Source organism: Gadus macrocephalus, chromosome 19, assembly GCF_031168955.1.
Source record: "Gadus macrocephalus chromosome 19, ASM3116895v1".
NCBI classification, from domain to species: domain Eukaryota; kingdom Metazoa; phylum Chordata; class Actinopteri; order Gadiformes; family Gadidae; genus Gadus; species Gadus macrocephalus.
In genome coordinates this window covers 16914658-16930710 of record NC_082400.1, presented here as the reverse complement: position 1 = coordinate 16930710, position 16053 = coordinate 16914658, and the positions used below count along the sequence as shown (strand labels likewise).

At 50.6% G+C, this 16053-nt stretch overlaps 1 protein-coding gene across 1 annotated transcript in view; it reads right to left on the bottom strand.

Annotated features, from left to right (window-relative positions):
• Nucleotides 1-497: 497 nt before the first annotated feature.
• LOC132448058 (voltage-dependent calcium channel subunit alpha-2/delta-1-like) overlaps nucleotides 498-16053 on the bottom strand; it is a 68443-nt gene continuing 52887 nt past the window's right edge. The window contains 7 exon segments of the mRNA XM_060039121.1: nucleotides 498-4666; nucleotides 6771-6853; nucleotides 8822-8934; nucleotides 11019-11145; nucleotides 11586-11641; nucleotides 12128-12180; nucleotides 14379-14933. Of these exon segments, the coding sequence (XP_059895104.1) occupies nucleotides 4541-4666; nucleotides 6771-6853; nucleotides 8822-8934; nucleotides 11019-11145; nucleotides 11586-11641; nucleotides 12128-12180; nucleotides 14379-14933 (1113 nt within the window). The 3' untranslated portion in view covers nucleotides 498-4540.

Below are 16053 nucleotides of genomic sequence, written 5' to 3'. Positions count from 1 at the left end.
CCGTGTCCTCCGGGGCCATTTCAATGTCACGGCGTCCGGCGCGGAGGGAGCGGCAGTGCACTTCCCGGTTCCCCCTCTTACCTTTTCCTTGGGACATGGTTGTTGACTTTGGCTCGATGTCAATTCCTTCCTTGCAAATCGCTGCCGGGGATTGGGGGGGGGGGGGGTGGAAGAGAGAGTCACCAAGGGACATTGGGATAGCGGTCTCCTGGTGCTTCCTCTGCATGCATGCATGCACGAAGAGACACACACACAAGCATGAACACACACACACACACACACACACACACACACACACACACACACACACACACACACACACACACACACACACACACACACACACACACACACACAGGGTTATAGAGAGGGGAAATGTGTTCTGGCACAGTGACAGACGTAAGTAGAACTTTTTGTAATCCATTGTGAGCAGTAATTAGGCTTTTGGCAAGGAGAGGAAATCAGCCAGCAAGTGAAATCTGACACCAGACGAGAGATAGCAATCATAAACTCGTTTATTCGGGATACCTTGGTTGCACACAAACCAACACGTTCTCCTTCCTCCCTCGAGGATTATACACTTGCTTTGTCCATGTTCATTTTCGTCAAGAGATTTTTATTTTTGTTTCAACAAAATGTCCACGCTTGACTCTGAAGAGTTTCGTTTATACATATTAAACCCCGAACGGGCTTGGTTTCGGAGCCCGAACATGACCCCCCTCCCGGAAAGAGAACCTGGCATTGGCTCAAATCGCTGAATTAATGTAGGCTTTCCATTGGCTGCTTTGAAGCCACACAGGCCACACAGGATTGGCTGTCGGGCCCCGCCAATAATCCACCAGGTCGTGGCAGGTTACAGAACACTCCATTTACAACACACGTGAAGCAATCCTCAAGAAATAGAAAATAATAAATAAATAGAGAAAGCTCAAACCACACAAGCCCACACAGATAGCAGAGCACCGACATCATCAAAAACACGTCAATCATATATAGTATTCCTGAGGTGACAGCATCGGAAGTTTTAGCACTTAAAGAGTGGCTTGGGGACTTTGAACAGCCACAAAGCCCATATCCGTCTTCCAATAACTCTGTGCATTACTCGCACTGAGTTTGTCGTCATTAGTCAAATTTATTATAACGTTCAATGGGATCTTGAGTGACTGAAAGGCAATTCTCAAAGGGTTTTCGGCCAATCATATGACAGGAGTACCACATTCAAACACCACACTATCCAATCAGGCTTCTGTAATTGCTTTGACCGCCTCTCCCGCCCCCCGTGAACCAAATGCTGTCTCCCCAAGAGAAAGGCAGTGAGAAAACAGCTGATCGTACCATAGACATATCATAAACAATTGCCTGACAATGTATGTTTAATGTAAATATTATGTCATCAAACACGCACACACACAGTATATATATAGATATGTATTATCGTTGCAGGCCACCACCATGCGACAGAAAAAAACTCTAATGACACTCTGGTAGTTGGTCATTAATAAGGGACTAGGTTCCTCTCCAGTGTGAGAATCCTATGGCACTTGACTGGATATCCGCTAGTGTGAGAACACATTTTGGATTAGAAATCCACTCGTTTTGTTATTTAATTGAATTATTTTACAGTCGTTTCATCCTTTTCTTCTTTTCAGCGGGAGATGGAAAGACAACAACGGGAAAGGAACCAAACAAGACCTCAAAGTGCCCCACGAGATCATCAGAGTACCTGACCTAACCACACACACGTGTTCCCCACTACGACGAGAATGGCAGAACTATCTTCATGAACTCATTTCATGAACTCATTTCCAGCTGACTCTTTTCTGGTTTGCTGCAAATGGATTTGGGGTGTGTGTGTGTGTGTGTGTGTGTGTGTGTGTGTGTGTGTGTGTGTGTGTGTGTGTGTGTGTGTGTGTGTGTGTGTGTGTGTGTGTGTGTGTGTGTGTGTGTGTGTGTGTGTGTGTGTGTGTGTGTGTGTGTGTGTGTGTGTGTGGGGGGGGGGTCAAACAAACAGCCGTGTATTCACACACTGTTATCGCTAAAGTGCGGGAGTAGCAGTGAACTACTGGCCCCACATCGCGCAGGGCCCGGCATTGGATAAACGGTTCAGTTCCTGCCGAGTGGCGTCCTATCGAGTTGGAAGGCGGCGTGATAACCCCCCAGCCGTCAGCTCTACACACAAGGAGCCACACGTCATCGCTACCCTCGTGACTGGGACAGATGTCCGCTCACAGCAGCACGCAATTGTCAACAAAATTGTGATTGTCAATTCTTACCAGACATAAACACTGACAATATTAATAATAGTTATATTGTACCGTTTCCCAGTCCACCACATAACATCTGCCACAACCCAATGACCAGATGATCAAAGCCTTCTCAGCTGTTTTTCCTTCTTCATCCTTCAGAATCCGTCCAGCAACTAAACCCTCATTTCCCCAGACACACTCACACTCTGCTTTCATGCCGCTAACTCGCTTCTGTGTTGCCGGGCTTTTCTTTTTAATCTGACATTTCATTTATATGAGATAAATCTGAACTAGAGAGATTCAACAGCCATCGGCCATGCGGTCCTGATAATGATAATAACGTTTTGAATCCCGACACACTGTAAATACAGAGCCCGACAGGCCTTAGGCCGCTCCGTTCAACCACGAGGCCCGTGTCTGTGATTTAGCAGCTTGTTTGTTTCCCGGATGGAACAGGGTTGCGATTAGCCGTAACGGTCTGGCCAAAATGCACTCGGTGGCGTCATCTTCCACCCGATAACTCTTAGGTTTAGGAGGGAAGGGGGGGGCTGTCTTATTTACTGGACGTCAAACAAATACCCTCCAAACTTTACACAGCTCTCATGTCTTATTTTAACAGTTACTGCATCAGAAGGCCCCAGACCAAAGGGGAGGCTAGATCACCTTAGAGCACAGAACATGAACGGAAGGACTCATTCGTTGTGTTAACCCACACTTTTGTCAAATGATTTCTCAGTTGATAACTTTCAACGATAACTTCGAAGTTCCAGTGCACATAGTAGTGGTTTTATTTTTAAAAGTAATGCACACATACACTGTATCATACCAAAAACATTTCAACAAATGATGAAAGTCTTCATTCGGTATCTAAAATGATATGAATTTAGAAACTTGGCGTAAAACACAAAAGCAAATCTGTAACATGCAGTCCCGATTCATACGTTTTCAAATAAACGGATAAACGTCTTCCACACGCGCACGGTATACTAAACAGAGACAAACTTCATTTCGTCTCTCTTTTCTTGGCACTAGAGTTGACCTTTGAAGAAGCACACGGAAGAGAGACAGGACAGGGTCACTGTGATTGGTTGACGTGCACCATGGCAACAAGATTTCAGTTTCAAAGTTTCAAAGTAAAAGAAGGCAGAGGGGACCACAACTCACACCAAAGTGTGTCAACTAGTCCACGAGAGAAAGAGTGTCTGTGTCCTTTGACAGAGAGAGACCCATGGCAGTGGATCGCTTGGATTGGTTTACCATTAAAACAATGTCTATATTTTCCTTTTTTTTTTTTTTTTTTTATATCACACATATCTACAAGAGGGAAGATCGTGCTGAAGGCGCTCGGACCGAATGTCCGAAAGACTTGTGACCAGTTAAAATGAATAAAAGTAATGAAGAAAGAGTAAGAAAAGAAACAGCCACGACGACGTCACAACGGTACACCGGTGTCGGCCGTTAAAAAAAAAAAAGGTTTTAAAGAAATGAAAATAAAACACCATAAATAATTTAAAAAGTGCAGCTTCTCTTATTGCAATGAAAACCCAAACAAACAAATAAACTCAATAAATAGTGACTCACTCCAATCGCTGAAGAACCAGCCGTAAAATAACTTCCTCAAAAAATACTCAAAACGTTTGTTTGCAAAGCTCGGCGATCTTTTATGCCCTGTTGAAATAAAAAAAGAGCCCTCGTATTAAATAAGACGTCACTAGAACCCCCTCCTCACCTGTCCACTCCCATCTGCCCCCCCTGCACTGAAGGCAGTCCAGTCTGTAGTCGTGGTGGTGGTGGTGGTGGGGGGTGGAGGGGGTATTGGGGTGGAGGGGGCATGAGCAAGGGAGAGAAAGTTCACAAATTGGCAGATCGTATTCCTCTAATCTCCGATGGCCGCGGGTAAAGTGTGGAGGGAGGGAGGGGGGGGGGGGGGTTAGGGTCAAAAGGTCAAAGGTCAGGTTCTCGCTTATTATTCAAGCGCTATCTCTTAGCAGGCGTTTCCTTCCCTCTCCAACCCCCGCCCCCCCCCCCCCCCCCCCCCCCCCCTCCTCCCCCAACCCTCTCCCCTTATCGACACACACAAGTGCACACAGACACACACAGACGCACACAGCTCATCCACAGCCGGCCTGGGAGGAATTACCCAGCAGCCCTCGCAGCGTTTAGCCGCCTCTTCATCTTCTTCACCGCAAAGCAATTTAATCTTCATCATCATCATCATCATGTCATGGTTGTTGTCATTATCATCGTTGAGGGGGGGGGGCATTAGGTATTGGGTGACCCGGAGAGGTCAGGGGTCACGAGGGGACGTGGGCGGGGCTCCGGTTACCGGACATCGTCCACAGCAGGAGCATCTGGACCCCCACCAGAGTCCACAGGGAGGGGCTCAGGGCCGCCGCCCCCCCGCAGCCGAAGTCCTGCTCCTGGGGTCGCAGGGGGGGGGGGGGGGGGTTAGAACTCGTAAAAACGAAGAAAACATGAAACAAATCTAACCCGTCAGATAAACAAATCTCCTAAAACGTAAAACATGTCGGACCAGTGACTGCGTTTGCTTTGCACGTTCCAGCGGAGACGACTGCGGACCGAATTATGACCCGTCAAATCACGCGGGAGTTCATACGAACAGACACCGGACTGGAGGACACGCTAAAGACACGCTAAGGCACATACGGCGTGGCTTAAGATCCCGTTCAGCACAGTTCTCTGTAAAGTCGACTGAAGATCAAAAAGTCGACGTGATTTTTATTAAGGAAGAACAATTTTGTTTTAAGAACACAGCTTCAAGAAACCGAAACACGGCGGCTTTTGAAGTGTAGGGCTGAAGGAGGAGTGAGCGGAGCGCCGCCCGCTAGCGTCTGGCTCCATCGCGCCGCACATGTGTGAGTGGGACGGACGCCGGAGTCTATTGGCTGAGACAGATAGAGACGGATGGACGGAGATAGCGCGCGGGGGGGGGGGGATCCACGGCCGGCAGTTCAAAGACAGGGGGAGGTCGAAGGAGGGAGAGTGATGGCAGGGAGGAGACAGGGTGAAAAATGGAGGTGAGTTAGGGGGAGGGGGAAGGGGGGGGGATGCAAGGAGGAGGACGCGTGGGGAGGGGGGGGGGGGGGGGGGGGGGCGGGGGAGAGCATACGCAGAAGAAGAAGGGATGGGTAGAAAGTAAATGTTGTAAAGTTGGCACGAAGGTAAAAGTGAGTGGGGGCTGAGAGACGAGGAATATGGGTGAGCCAATCAAGGGAGGGAGAGCGAGAGAGAGCGAGCGCGTTGGAGATAGCGAGAGAGTGAGAGAGCGGGCGTCAGAGCGAACGATGATGGACTGACCCGAGGCAGCACATGAACATTGGCAGCACGGTAACATGAGCAGAGAGGGAGCCAATGGGCAGCCTGCGCTCCGACGGCACATGGCCTCATCCTAACCATCAACAGCCAATCAGAGAGCGGGAAGGGGAGACAGAGACAGAGAGAGAGAGAGAGAGAGAGTCATGCAGCAAACACAGAGAGCCGGTTAGGTATTAGAAACAGAGCATTGCCACAAAAGACGGGAGAAGTGATAAACGGGTCACTAGAAGAAGTCGAAGAATTCATCCAAGTAACGCCGCTTACAGGTGGAGGGCTAGAGAGGGGTCGAGAGATGCTGTGTGTGTGTGTGTGTGTGTGTGTGTGTCTCGGTGTGTGTGTGTGTGTGTGTGTGTGTGTGCGTGCGTGTGCGTGTGAGTGTGTGTGTGTGTGTGAAACAAAGGGAGAGCAAGACAGCACAAGCAGGGGGTTAGTTCTCTCTCTGATGACAAAACTGTGACAGCGACTGTAAATCGCAAATAAACAAAGCGTTGAGACGGCGAGGTTTCACACGCAGTGGATTGGCCGCCGCTACAGAGATCTGTTTGTTTATCCGTGTTTCTCCGTAAGTCAGGAAAAGCCGGACCGTTTCTGCCTCTCTGTGGGAAATCTGTGTCGTGACGCGTTTTGGGGCGAAGGGGAGGGAAGGGCGGGGTTAGTCACAGGACTGATTTGCATACATCAGGCAGCGTGTGAATGGGACCGCGACTACAAAGGGACTCCCGGGAGGATGAGCTGTTGCCGAGACGGGATCGACGCTGGAGGTTATTGAGAAACATGAGGGAGGGGAGAGGCAGAGAGGTATGCTGAGGACGCAGACGGCCTGGTAAAAACAGGAAGAACATCGACTCCCAGCTGCTGCTGTTGTCGTGGTTTTCTGGAGAAAACATTCGGAAGCTACACCCAATGACGTTTCTTTAACTAAAGGTACTGGCATTACTTTGACAATGTTTCGTTTTTTCTATGGTTTCATGGAATATATAACAATAAAAGTATCCTGTGTAGCATTGGAACGAGAGTGGGGTCATTACCAATTATTTGTTTTCCTGTGATAATAATAAGACATTTGATTCATGTCGCACATTCGGAAAACCAAAGGCAGTTTACAAGCGTTAAAGAAAAAAGTAAATAAAGAAAAAGATGTATGCATGAATATGAGCAAACTAAAGAGAAGCGTGGGGAGGAACTCACCTTGGTGTTGTCGTCGAAGCAGTTGGTGGGCCCCTTTCTGTAGCGCGGGTTCCTGGCCAGGAAACACGGGTTCGGACCGGTGGCTGACGGCTCCGTTAAGGAACACGGTGGGACACAAACACAACGCAACACAACACCCGGGAAGGAGGCAACGGGACTCAACGCACACAAACCCAACACAACACCCGGGGAGAAGACGCAGTTTGACGCCAGGTCCCCGGACACATGACCATCTTTACCTGTCTCATCATTTACAGGGCTGATCGGAAGTGGAATTCTCTGGGCCTGAAATGATCAAATACATTCGAAGACTCCATAGAGAATTGCCTTTCTTGACAACAATAAAAGGTGCGGAACTCGCACACCATGTAGCCGATGCAACAATACGTTTTTACTGCCTAAAAGTGTAAAGTGCTACCCAAAGTGCGTGCAAAACGTTTTCAGTCCCATTCAGACCATCCTCAGTGCAAACATACAAAGGTAAAAGACTTCCTTATATAGACTACGCCTAGTTGTTTGCATTCATGTCGATGAAAAGGTCAGGTAGGTTGACGTGTTGACTACACATTTTAAAAGGAACCGCTCACCTATTTTCCCTTTTCTTGACAACATACCGAGCTCAAGCCTGAATTCAGGCACCACGCCTGAACTCTATCAGGCCTGCATTTATAGTCACCTTTATCGATAAATTCCCCTTAAAATGTGTGTGTGTGTGTGTGGCATCGGTCCACCACAAACCAAAGGTTAACAGAGTGCTTACTGCTGGAGTCGATGCTAACTACTGGAGAGATGAGGGGAGAGGGTTAAACAGTGGAAGGCACCAGTCTTCCACCGTGTTTCCCAGCCGCTAGTGCTGGTTACTGTACTGCAGGCCCAATGAGGCCAAACATGGTAACCTCCCCAGCAGGAATCATTTGAACGCTGGCCGTCTGGGGCTCCAAGCCAAGGGATTAAAAACACACGACAAGAACAAATAATTAATAAATAAGTGGAAACCTTCAGAGTTGCTCGCCGTTTCCTAATTGGCCACAGCCCTGGGTGTGTGTACGTGTTTGCGTGGGTATATTTGTGTTCATCTTTGCGTGGTGTGTTTGTGTGTTTTGTGCGTCATATGACGAGACTTCTGCGTACGCCGTTCCAGAATCCGTCGTGTCCCACACAGCCATCTGCCACACAGACCGATCCACTCCACAAACAACCCCTGGAAGAAGGAAAGATTCTTAATCTCAATTTCCGCAGAAACCCCGCCCCACTCCCCCATCCTCACGCACGCACGCACGCCCACACACGCACGCACGCACGCACGCACGCCCACACACACCCACACACACACACACCCACGCCCACACACACCCACGCCCACACACACCCACACACACACACACCCACGCCCACACACACGCACGCACGCACGCACGCACGCCCACGCCCACACACACACACACACACACACACACACACACATATCCCCCCCAGACAGCAACAAACACCATCCTCCCCACTCCCTCTCGCATGGCAATGAGATTGAGGAGGTGTGTGTGTGTGTGTGAGTGTGAGTGTGAGTGTGTGTGTGTGTGTGTGTGTGTGTGTGTGTGTGGTGTTCTTGGGCTTCTCTATCGTGTTTATTGACCTCTTGACAAACATGTTGTGATCGGCGATCACAACAACAAGTCATGGACCGATGATGAGGTCAGGAAATAGAGATGGGGGGGGCGCAAAACAGACTCCAACAACTCCAGCACAATACACCGGTATGTCTCGTAGCTTAGCACACAAGACATACTGAGCACATGTGTGTCTTGTAGCTTAGCACAACAAGACATACTGTATGTAGCACCTGTTTGTCTCGTAGCTTAGCCCCCGACAAGACATAGGTAGCACGTGTTGGTCTTGTAGCTCAGCACAACAAGACGTACCTAGCCAGTGTTTGTCTCGTAGCTTAGCCCCAAACAAGATATAGGTAGCCCGTGGTTGGTCGTAGCTTGGCACCACCAGAGGTTCTGGGCCCGTGCTTGATGCTACGCTACACGGTGCAGCCTCGTGGAGGATACAGGGCTGCTCGTCTTGGACCAGCGGGCTGCCCTCACACTGCACGCAGGTGTGTCGGGCGTCAGCGATGATGAACACCAGGTTGGTCCTGGGCAGCTTCTCCGCGTGGTAGATCCTAAGGAGAACACACACACACACGCACATAAGTACACAACACGAATACACGTACACACATATGGATAAGCAAACACGACACGGATATGCGTACACATGTGGACACGCACACGCACACACAGATTGAGATAACCGTAAACCCCAGACACACACAAACATACTGTTGACACCGGTCAGCAGCGAACAAATGTCTTTATTTAACTCGCCCACTAAACATGCACAACCCTTATCTTCTGTGTACTCGCTCAGACACACACACACACGCGCGTGCGCGCACACACACACACACGCACGCGCACACACACATACGCGCAGCGAGGGATTCAATGTACGTGGGTAATGGGGAACAGCTCCACGCGCAGGAATGCACAGCGCACCTGATTAGAAGCATACAGGGCATAGCTAAATCACCAGCCCTAGGTCACACACACACGCACACACACACACACACACACACACACACACACACACACACACACACACACAGTTCGCGGTGCCACCCTGCCGTGGGGGCCCTGGGGGCCGAGGGACAGGGGGTTAAACACCCACCAGGTAGAGAACCCATTTGTGGCCCTTTTTTACGGCCCCTCGTTAAAGGCTAACGTGTGTGCGGCTAATGCGTCGGAACGCCGCCCCGCATGCGAACGCCGCACTCCATTAGACGGCACAAGGGGGTGTTAAAAGAAAAGAGGGGCCCACGCACGCACGCGTGCACGCGCACACACACACACACACACACACACACACACCAACATGAAAGTGTGGTGGTCTGCGGTCTGGGTCACTTCACCCCCTGGCCTGCTGATTTTTGGGGGCCCCTTTGTGATGTCACCTCCAGGGGACAGGGGCTCAGACCCCAGTGTGTGTTGATCTGAGCACTAAAAGCCCCCCCCCCCCACCCCTGTTTGGGTTGAGCGCGCCGTTGTGTGGTTTACGATCAGATGAGGGCGAGGCCACACTTTGTAAACGCGGCGACTTTTATTTGTCGGTCGGTTGTGTTGATAAATAGGTCGTAATGGGACGAATAAAAATATATGGGGGTTTTAAAGAGAGGGTTCTGTCTGTCCGTCCGTCTGTCTGTCCGTCTGTCTGTCTCTGCCTGCCTGTGAGAAGGAGAGCGGCTTGTCAGCATTTTAGAGATTTACAGGGCATCTAGAGCGATGTGGGGACGAGAAAGAGAAACAGAGGGAGAGAGAGAGAGAGAGAGAGAGAGAGAGAGAGAGAGAGAGAGAGAGAGAGAGAGAGAGAGAGAGAGAGAGAGAGAGAGAGAGAGAGAGGGAGAAGGGGAGAGAGAGGGAGAGGGAGAGAGAGAGAGAGGGAGAAGGGGAGAGAGAGGGAGAGAGAGAGAGAGAGAGAGAGAGAGCGAGAGAGAGAGAGACAGAGAGAGCGAGAGCGAGAGAGAGAGAGAGAGATAGAGATAGAGATAGAGATAGAGATAGAGAGAGAGATCGCGGTGCTGGTAAACACGACACTGAAAGCCGCTGGTGCTGTTGGCGCCCAGCTGGAGAGCAGAGCGTTTGGGCTCAGCGAGACCCAGAGGGGTAGGTGGGGCCGGTTGCACAAAGTCATCAATTTTAATAGAACACAATATTAATAGTGAAACGGCAAATGGATACACGGACTGTAGCAAGGAGCGGCGTCCCATTGAAGTCCAAGGTGGCGGTGTGTGTATCTGTGTGTCTCTGTAAATGTGTGTGTGTGTGTGTGTGTGTGTGTGTGTGTGTGTGTGTGTGTGTGTGTGTGTGTGTGTGTGTGTGTGTGTGTGTGTGTGTGTGTGTGTGGTGTGTGTGTGTGTGTGTCTGTCGGCCTGTGTGTTTTTGTAATTTAGTCTGTGTGTGTGTCTGTGCTTGTGCATGTACTTGTGCGTGTGTGCTTGTGTATGAACTTGTGTGCGTGTTGTGTGTGTGTGTGTGTGTGTACTTGTGTGTGTGTGTGTGTGTGTGTACACTTGTGTGGGTGTGTGTGTGTGGTTGTACTTGTGTGTGTGCTTGTGTATGTACTTGTGTGTGTGTGCGTGTGGCGTGTGTGTACTTGTGTGTGTGTGTGTGTGTGTGTGCATGTACTTGTGTGTGTGTTCTCTCTCACCGGGAGCAGTTGTCGCAGCCCACCGTCCCCTTGAAGGACAGCTCGCTGGACTCGAAGAAGTACTGGGTCTGCTGCGTGATGCAGCCCTCCTTGGACATGGAGTCCGACAGGTCCTCCTCCACATCGGCTGGACACGCACACACACGCACGCACGCACGCACGCGCACACGCACACACACACACACACACACACACGGTGAATAAACTTCCACCTAAAACTGAATAAATGCCCAGGCATGCCCTTTCCACATTCTGTGCCTCGGGTAAATTATAAATACACGAAACTTGACAAAGACTGGGGGTTGTGTTTCTGGCAGCGTGAGAGCGAAAATATTCAGATCATAATCTTCAATCTGAAGTCATCTCATAATGTGCTATTTTCTCCACAGTATCAATATGATTTGGAGACCATCAAAACCTGATGGACTGAGCTGGGTGGGTGGGATCTAGTCTGATAACATTTGAAGCATTTTGAAGTGGTTTGGTGGCTTGAGTCAAAAAGGACAGATGGAAAAGAACGCTGGGGAGCACGCAGATGCCCGATCGTCCAATCGGAAGACAACTCACCTGCTTCCATGAAGTTTGGGAAGGTGAGGCTGACCAACATCTGCTGCATGATGGACCTGGGAACAAACGACACGGCCGTGACGCAGACACAGGGCCATGAAGGCGTCCGCCGGAGTCTTCCTGCTCCATGACGTTACAGACCTCGTGCATCACCCAACAGTTTCCCACTCACAACAACTCATACCAGACACCCACTCTGTTTACCATTTGGCATATTTATGACAGACTCATAGGGGATTTCTGTTGTTGTTGTTATTGTTCCATGAGCCCGTTTCGGCGCACGTGGTTTGAATTAACAGACTGAATGTGCTGCGGCCTGTCGTGTGGCAAATAAACAGGAACCCGCACGATTGCGGTTAAACACGCCGTCATCGTTGTGCCTTCACATTAACATTCTCCCATTCCTTCAAACAACGCGATGCCCCCGGTTCAATGGAAAGGGATTCTCGGGTGGTGACACATGCCGTGAGGTCTGACACTTTTCCTTCCTTTACGAGGGAGTAAACAATTTTCTTTAGTCGGACGCGATTCCAAAGACTCACCAGGTCGCAGCTGTGGCCCACCAGCCGATGTTCAACATGTCTGCGATGGTGGGCTAGGGAGAAGAACAAAACAGAGAGCGGGGCCACAGATTCAGTCCCAGGGATCCACCTCCTCCCACTTCTAGTCCTGCATGGCCCGCTGTCACCGTGTGACTGAGCCAAGCCGACCCGCATCCCAACCCGGGCAGACGGGATATTTGCGTCTGGCCCAGAGAGAGGGGGGGTGAGCTGGCATCTCTCCCCAGCAGATGATCCACAGAGCCAAACATGCCGGCTGTGAAGAGGAGCAGGCGAACAACAGGCAGGACAAGTCGAGACCAGAGGCCAGTGAGAGATCTTGTTGTGAGTAGGGTTCAGCCCGCGACGGCCTCGCAGTCTGCTTCCCTTCCCTTCCCGAGGGTTATTAAGTGAGTGTGCTAACAGGCCCTGAATGATTGTTTATCGCTACTTATCAACTGGTTTCACAACACACACACACACACACACACACACACACACACACCACACACACACACACACACAAACCAGTACAATCACTGCTGAAGGAAAAATTATTTTATCTCTGATAACAGCAAGATGTTGCAAAAAAGTCACAACATTCCCTGTTAAAAAACCTGCCAGAGCAAGATGAATGGCTTCCAGACTGGAAGAAGCCCAATTTACGTAACAACCGATTTCTGTGTAATCTTTTGACCGAATCCCGTACAAACATCTCGGAACGCGCGCGCGCCGAACAGGTCCTCAACTTCAACTGGTTTTCCAATCTGTGGTCGGCTTCAGCGGGGGGCCCCGGGGCCTGGAGACTGTGATCACAGATATCTACATCTTCAACTCCAGCTCACCTCCACCGTCGCCCCACAACGGTTGACATTTGTCCGGGGAAGTCCGGAACGAGTGCATCAGCATGCCTCCGAGTTGGCCAAATGTTTGGTTTTCTTTGGGTAAATCTTTTTCTAAATCTTTTTTTCTCAGAAAAGCCTTTGAATACATATCCCCCCCCCCGCCCGACCCGCTGTCACATAAATCCCCCCACAAACATCCCGTCGTCGACCTATACATCCTCCAGCAAGCATCATAGGCACTCCCTTAAGCAGGACGAGGCCTCCTGAACCGCAGCCCCGCGCACCCCGCACTCGCACCGTGTGTGCGCATGCTTGTGTGTGTGTGCAGCGGCGCTGTAAGTGATGAAACACAGTGCACCTTAATGTGTCTACCTGGACCATGAGCCAGAGCGCGCCCCAGGCTTTAATCCTGTTCCTGCAGGCCCCCCCCCCCCCCTCTGCCCCCCCCCCAACTCCCCCCTCCTGCTAACGCTTTCACCAGCGCCTCCCCCCCCCTGTTGGTTCTACATCGATTTACGCCCCCCCCCCCGGGGAGAGGGGGTGCGCTTGTGTGTGTATGTGCACGGCGATGAGGTGCTTTAGACGTGTAGTGGGCAAGTGTGCGTGTGTGTGTGTGTGTGTGTGTGTGTGTGTGTGTGTGTGTGTGTGTGTGTGCGTGCGTGCGTGTCAACCGCCATGTTTGTGTGTGCGTGTGTTATTTTGTGTTTCTAATGACAGGTGCAAACATGACCATGTGGGTGATGCAACTATTGAACGTTAAACTGCTTCCATGTTCTGTCAGCACACTATTTATTGTGCGTGCATCTGTGTCCGCATCTGTGTCCGCATGTGTGTGTGTGTGTGTGTGTGTGTGTCCATTTGTGCTGTCCTGTGTGTGTGGCTGACTCCGTGCATACATGTGCTCTGCATACATGTTCATGTTCTTGTATGTATGCGTCAACATGCATGTGCGTATCTCTGTCTCTGTGTGTGGCTGTGTGTGTGTGTGTGTGTGTGTGTGTGTGTGTGTGTGTTTGTGTGTAGGTGTGTGTAGGTGTGTGTGTTTGTGTATCTGTGTGTCCGTGCATGCGTGCGTGTGTGTGCGTGTCTCTGTGTCTGTGGTTCTGTGTCTGTGTCTCTCTGCGTCTCTGTGCGTGTGCATTTGCATGTGTGTGTGTGTGCGTGCGTGTCTCTGTATGTGTGCGTGCTTTTCTGTGTCTGTGTCTGCATGCTTTGTGTGCGTGTGTCTGTATGTGTGCGCGCGCGCGCGTGTGTGTGTGTGTGTGTGTGTGTGTGTGTGTGTGTCTGTGTCTGTATGTGTGCGCGCGCGCGCGTGTGTGTGTGTCTCTGTGTGTGTGTGTGTGTGTGTGTGTGTGTGTGTGTGTGTGTGTGTGTGTGTGTGTGTGTGTGTTCTGTCTTCTGCCCCTCACCACGTAGACGGATCGGGGCCCGGCTCCCCGCGTCTCCTTCTCGGGGTCACAGAGACTCTGGTAGTCGAAGGTCTTGTTGAAGGTGTAGAGCGAGGAGTTGACCAGGTCCAGCATCAGAGTGGGGTCCATGACCCCGAAGAACCGCCCGATCTGAGGGGAGACACGGGAAGGAGAGAGGAGACACGGGGAAGGAGAGAGGAGACACGGGGTAGGAGAGAGGAGACCACGAGGTAGGAGAGAGGAGACACGGGGTAGGAGAGAGGAGACACGGGGTAGGAGAGAGGAGACACGGGGTAGGAGAGAGGAGACACGGGAAGGAGAGAGGAGACACGGGGAAGGAGAGAGGAGACACGGGTAGGAGAGAGGAGACACGGGGGTAGGAGAGAGGAGACACGGGGTAGGAGAGAGGAGACACGGGGAAGGAGAGAGGAGACACGGGGTAGGAGAGAGGAGACACGGGGAAGGAGAGAGGAGACACGGGGTAGGAGAGAGGAGACACGGGGTAGGAGAGAGGAGACACGGGGTAGGAGAGAGGAGACACGGGGTAGGAGAGAGGAGACAACGTTAGGAGGGAGGAGACAGTAGGCAGAGATAGGAGAGAGGAGACACAGGGTTAGGAAGAGAGGACATAGAGGTTAGGAAGAAAGGGGACACCGGGTTAGGAAAAGAGGAGACACCAGGTTAGGAGAGGAGACACCAGGTAGAGTTAGGAGAGAGGAGACACCAGGTAGAGTTAGGAGAGAGGAGACACCAGGTTAGGGGAGAAGAGGAGACACCAGGTTAGGGGAGAGGAGACACCAGTTAGAGGTTAAGCACATTGTTTGCGTTATATATTATGCATGAGTGATTCCCCAGGCTGGCACTGATCTAATGTTTACTTTTGAAGTGTTTTAATGGGACTTCGTGGCATTGATGTTTGTTTGTGTTCAACTCTTGTGCATCACGGCCTTAAGCGTCTTGAAAAGCGTCTTGAAAAGCACGACGATCAATAAAATGTATGTTAAAATGTTACCATAATTAACAATCCTTCAGGGGTTGTAAAAACACTCAAAACACAAGACTGTTATTGTCTTTGTTCTCTCTCTCTCTCTCCTCTCTCTCTCTCTCTCTCTCTCTCTCTCTCTCTCTCTCTCTCTCTCTCTCCTCTCTCTCTCTCTCTCTCTCTCTCTCTCTCTCTCTCTCTCCTTAATGTTCACAAGTTGTTTCACGAGCACTTTAATCAGGGCAGCCAAATAAAGTGAACGTTCACTCAGACGAGAGCAGCTCTGTGATTCCTTTGTGTTCTCCATATCTTTCAGTGGTGTGCATCACACACCCACACCCACCCACACACACATACTTGCAACCACACCCACACACTGGCAGCCACAACCACAAACACACACACACACACAGCCAAACAAACACACACCATTCATCAAACACTACTTGAACATGCTGGTGCACAGATACAGACACACACACCCACACAGACACACACTTGCAGCCAAACACACACACACACACACACACACACACACACACACACACACACACACACACACACACACACACACACACACACACACACACACACACACACACACACACACAGTGCAGGCATTCAGTCTGCCAACAGGGCTGTAAGTACAGGTGATTCAGTAACAAGGGCCCATTGAAAAAGAGAAAGGACCCC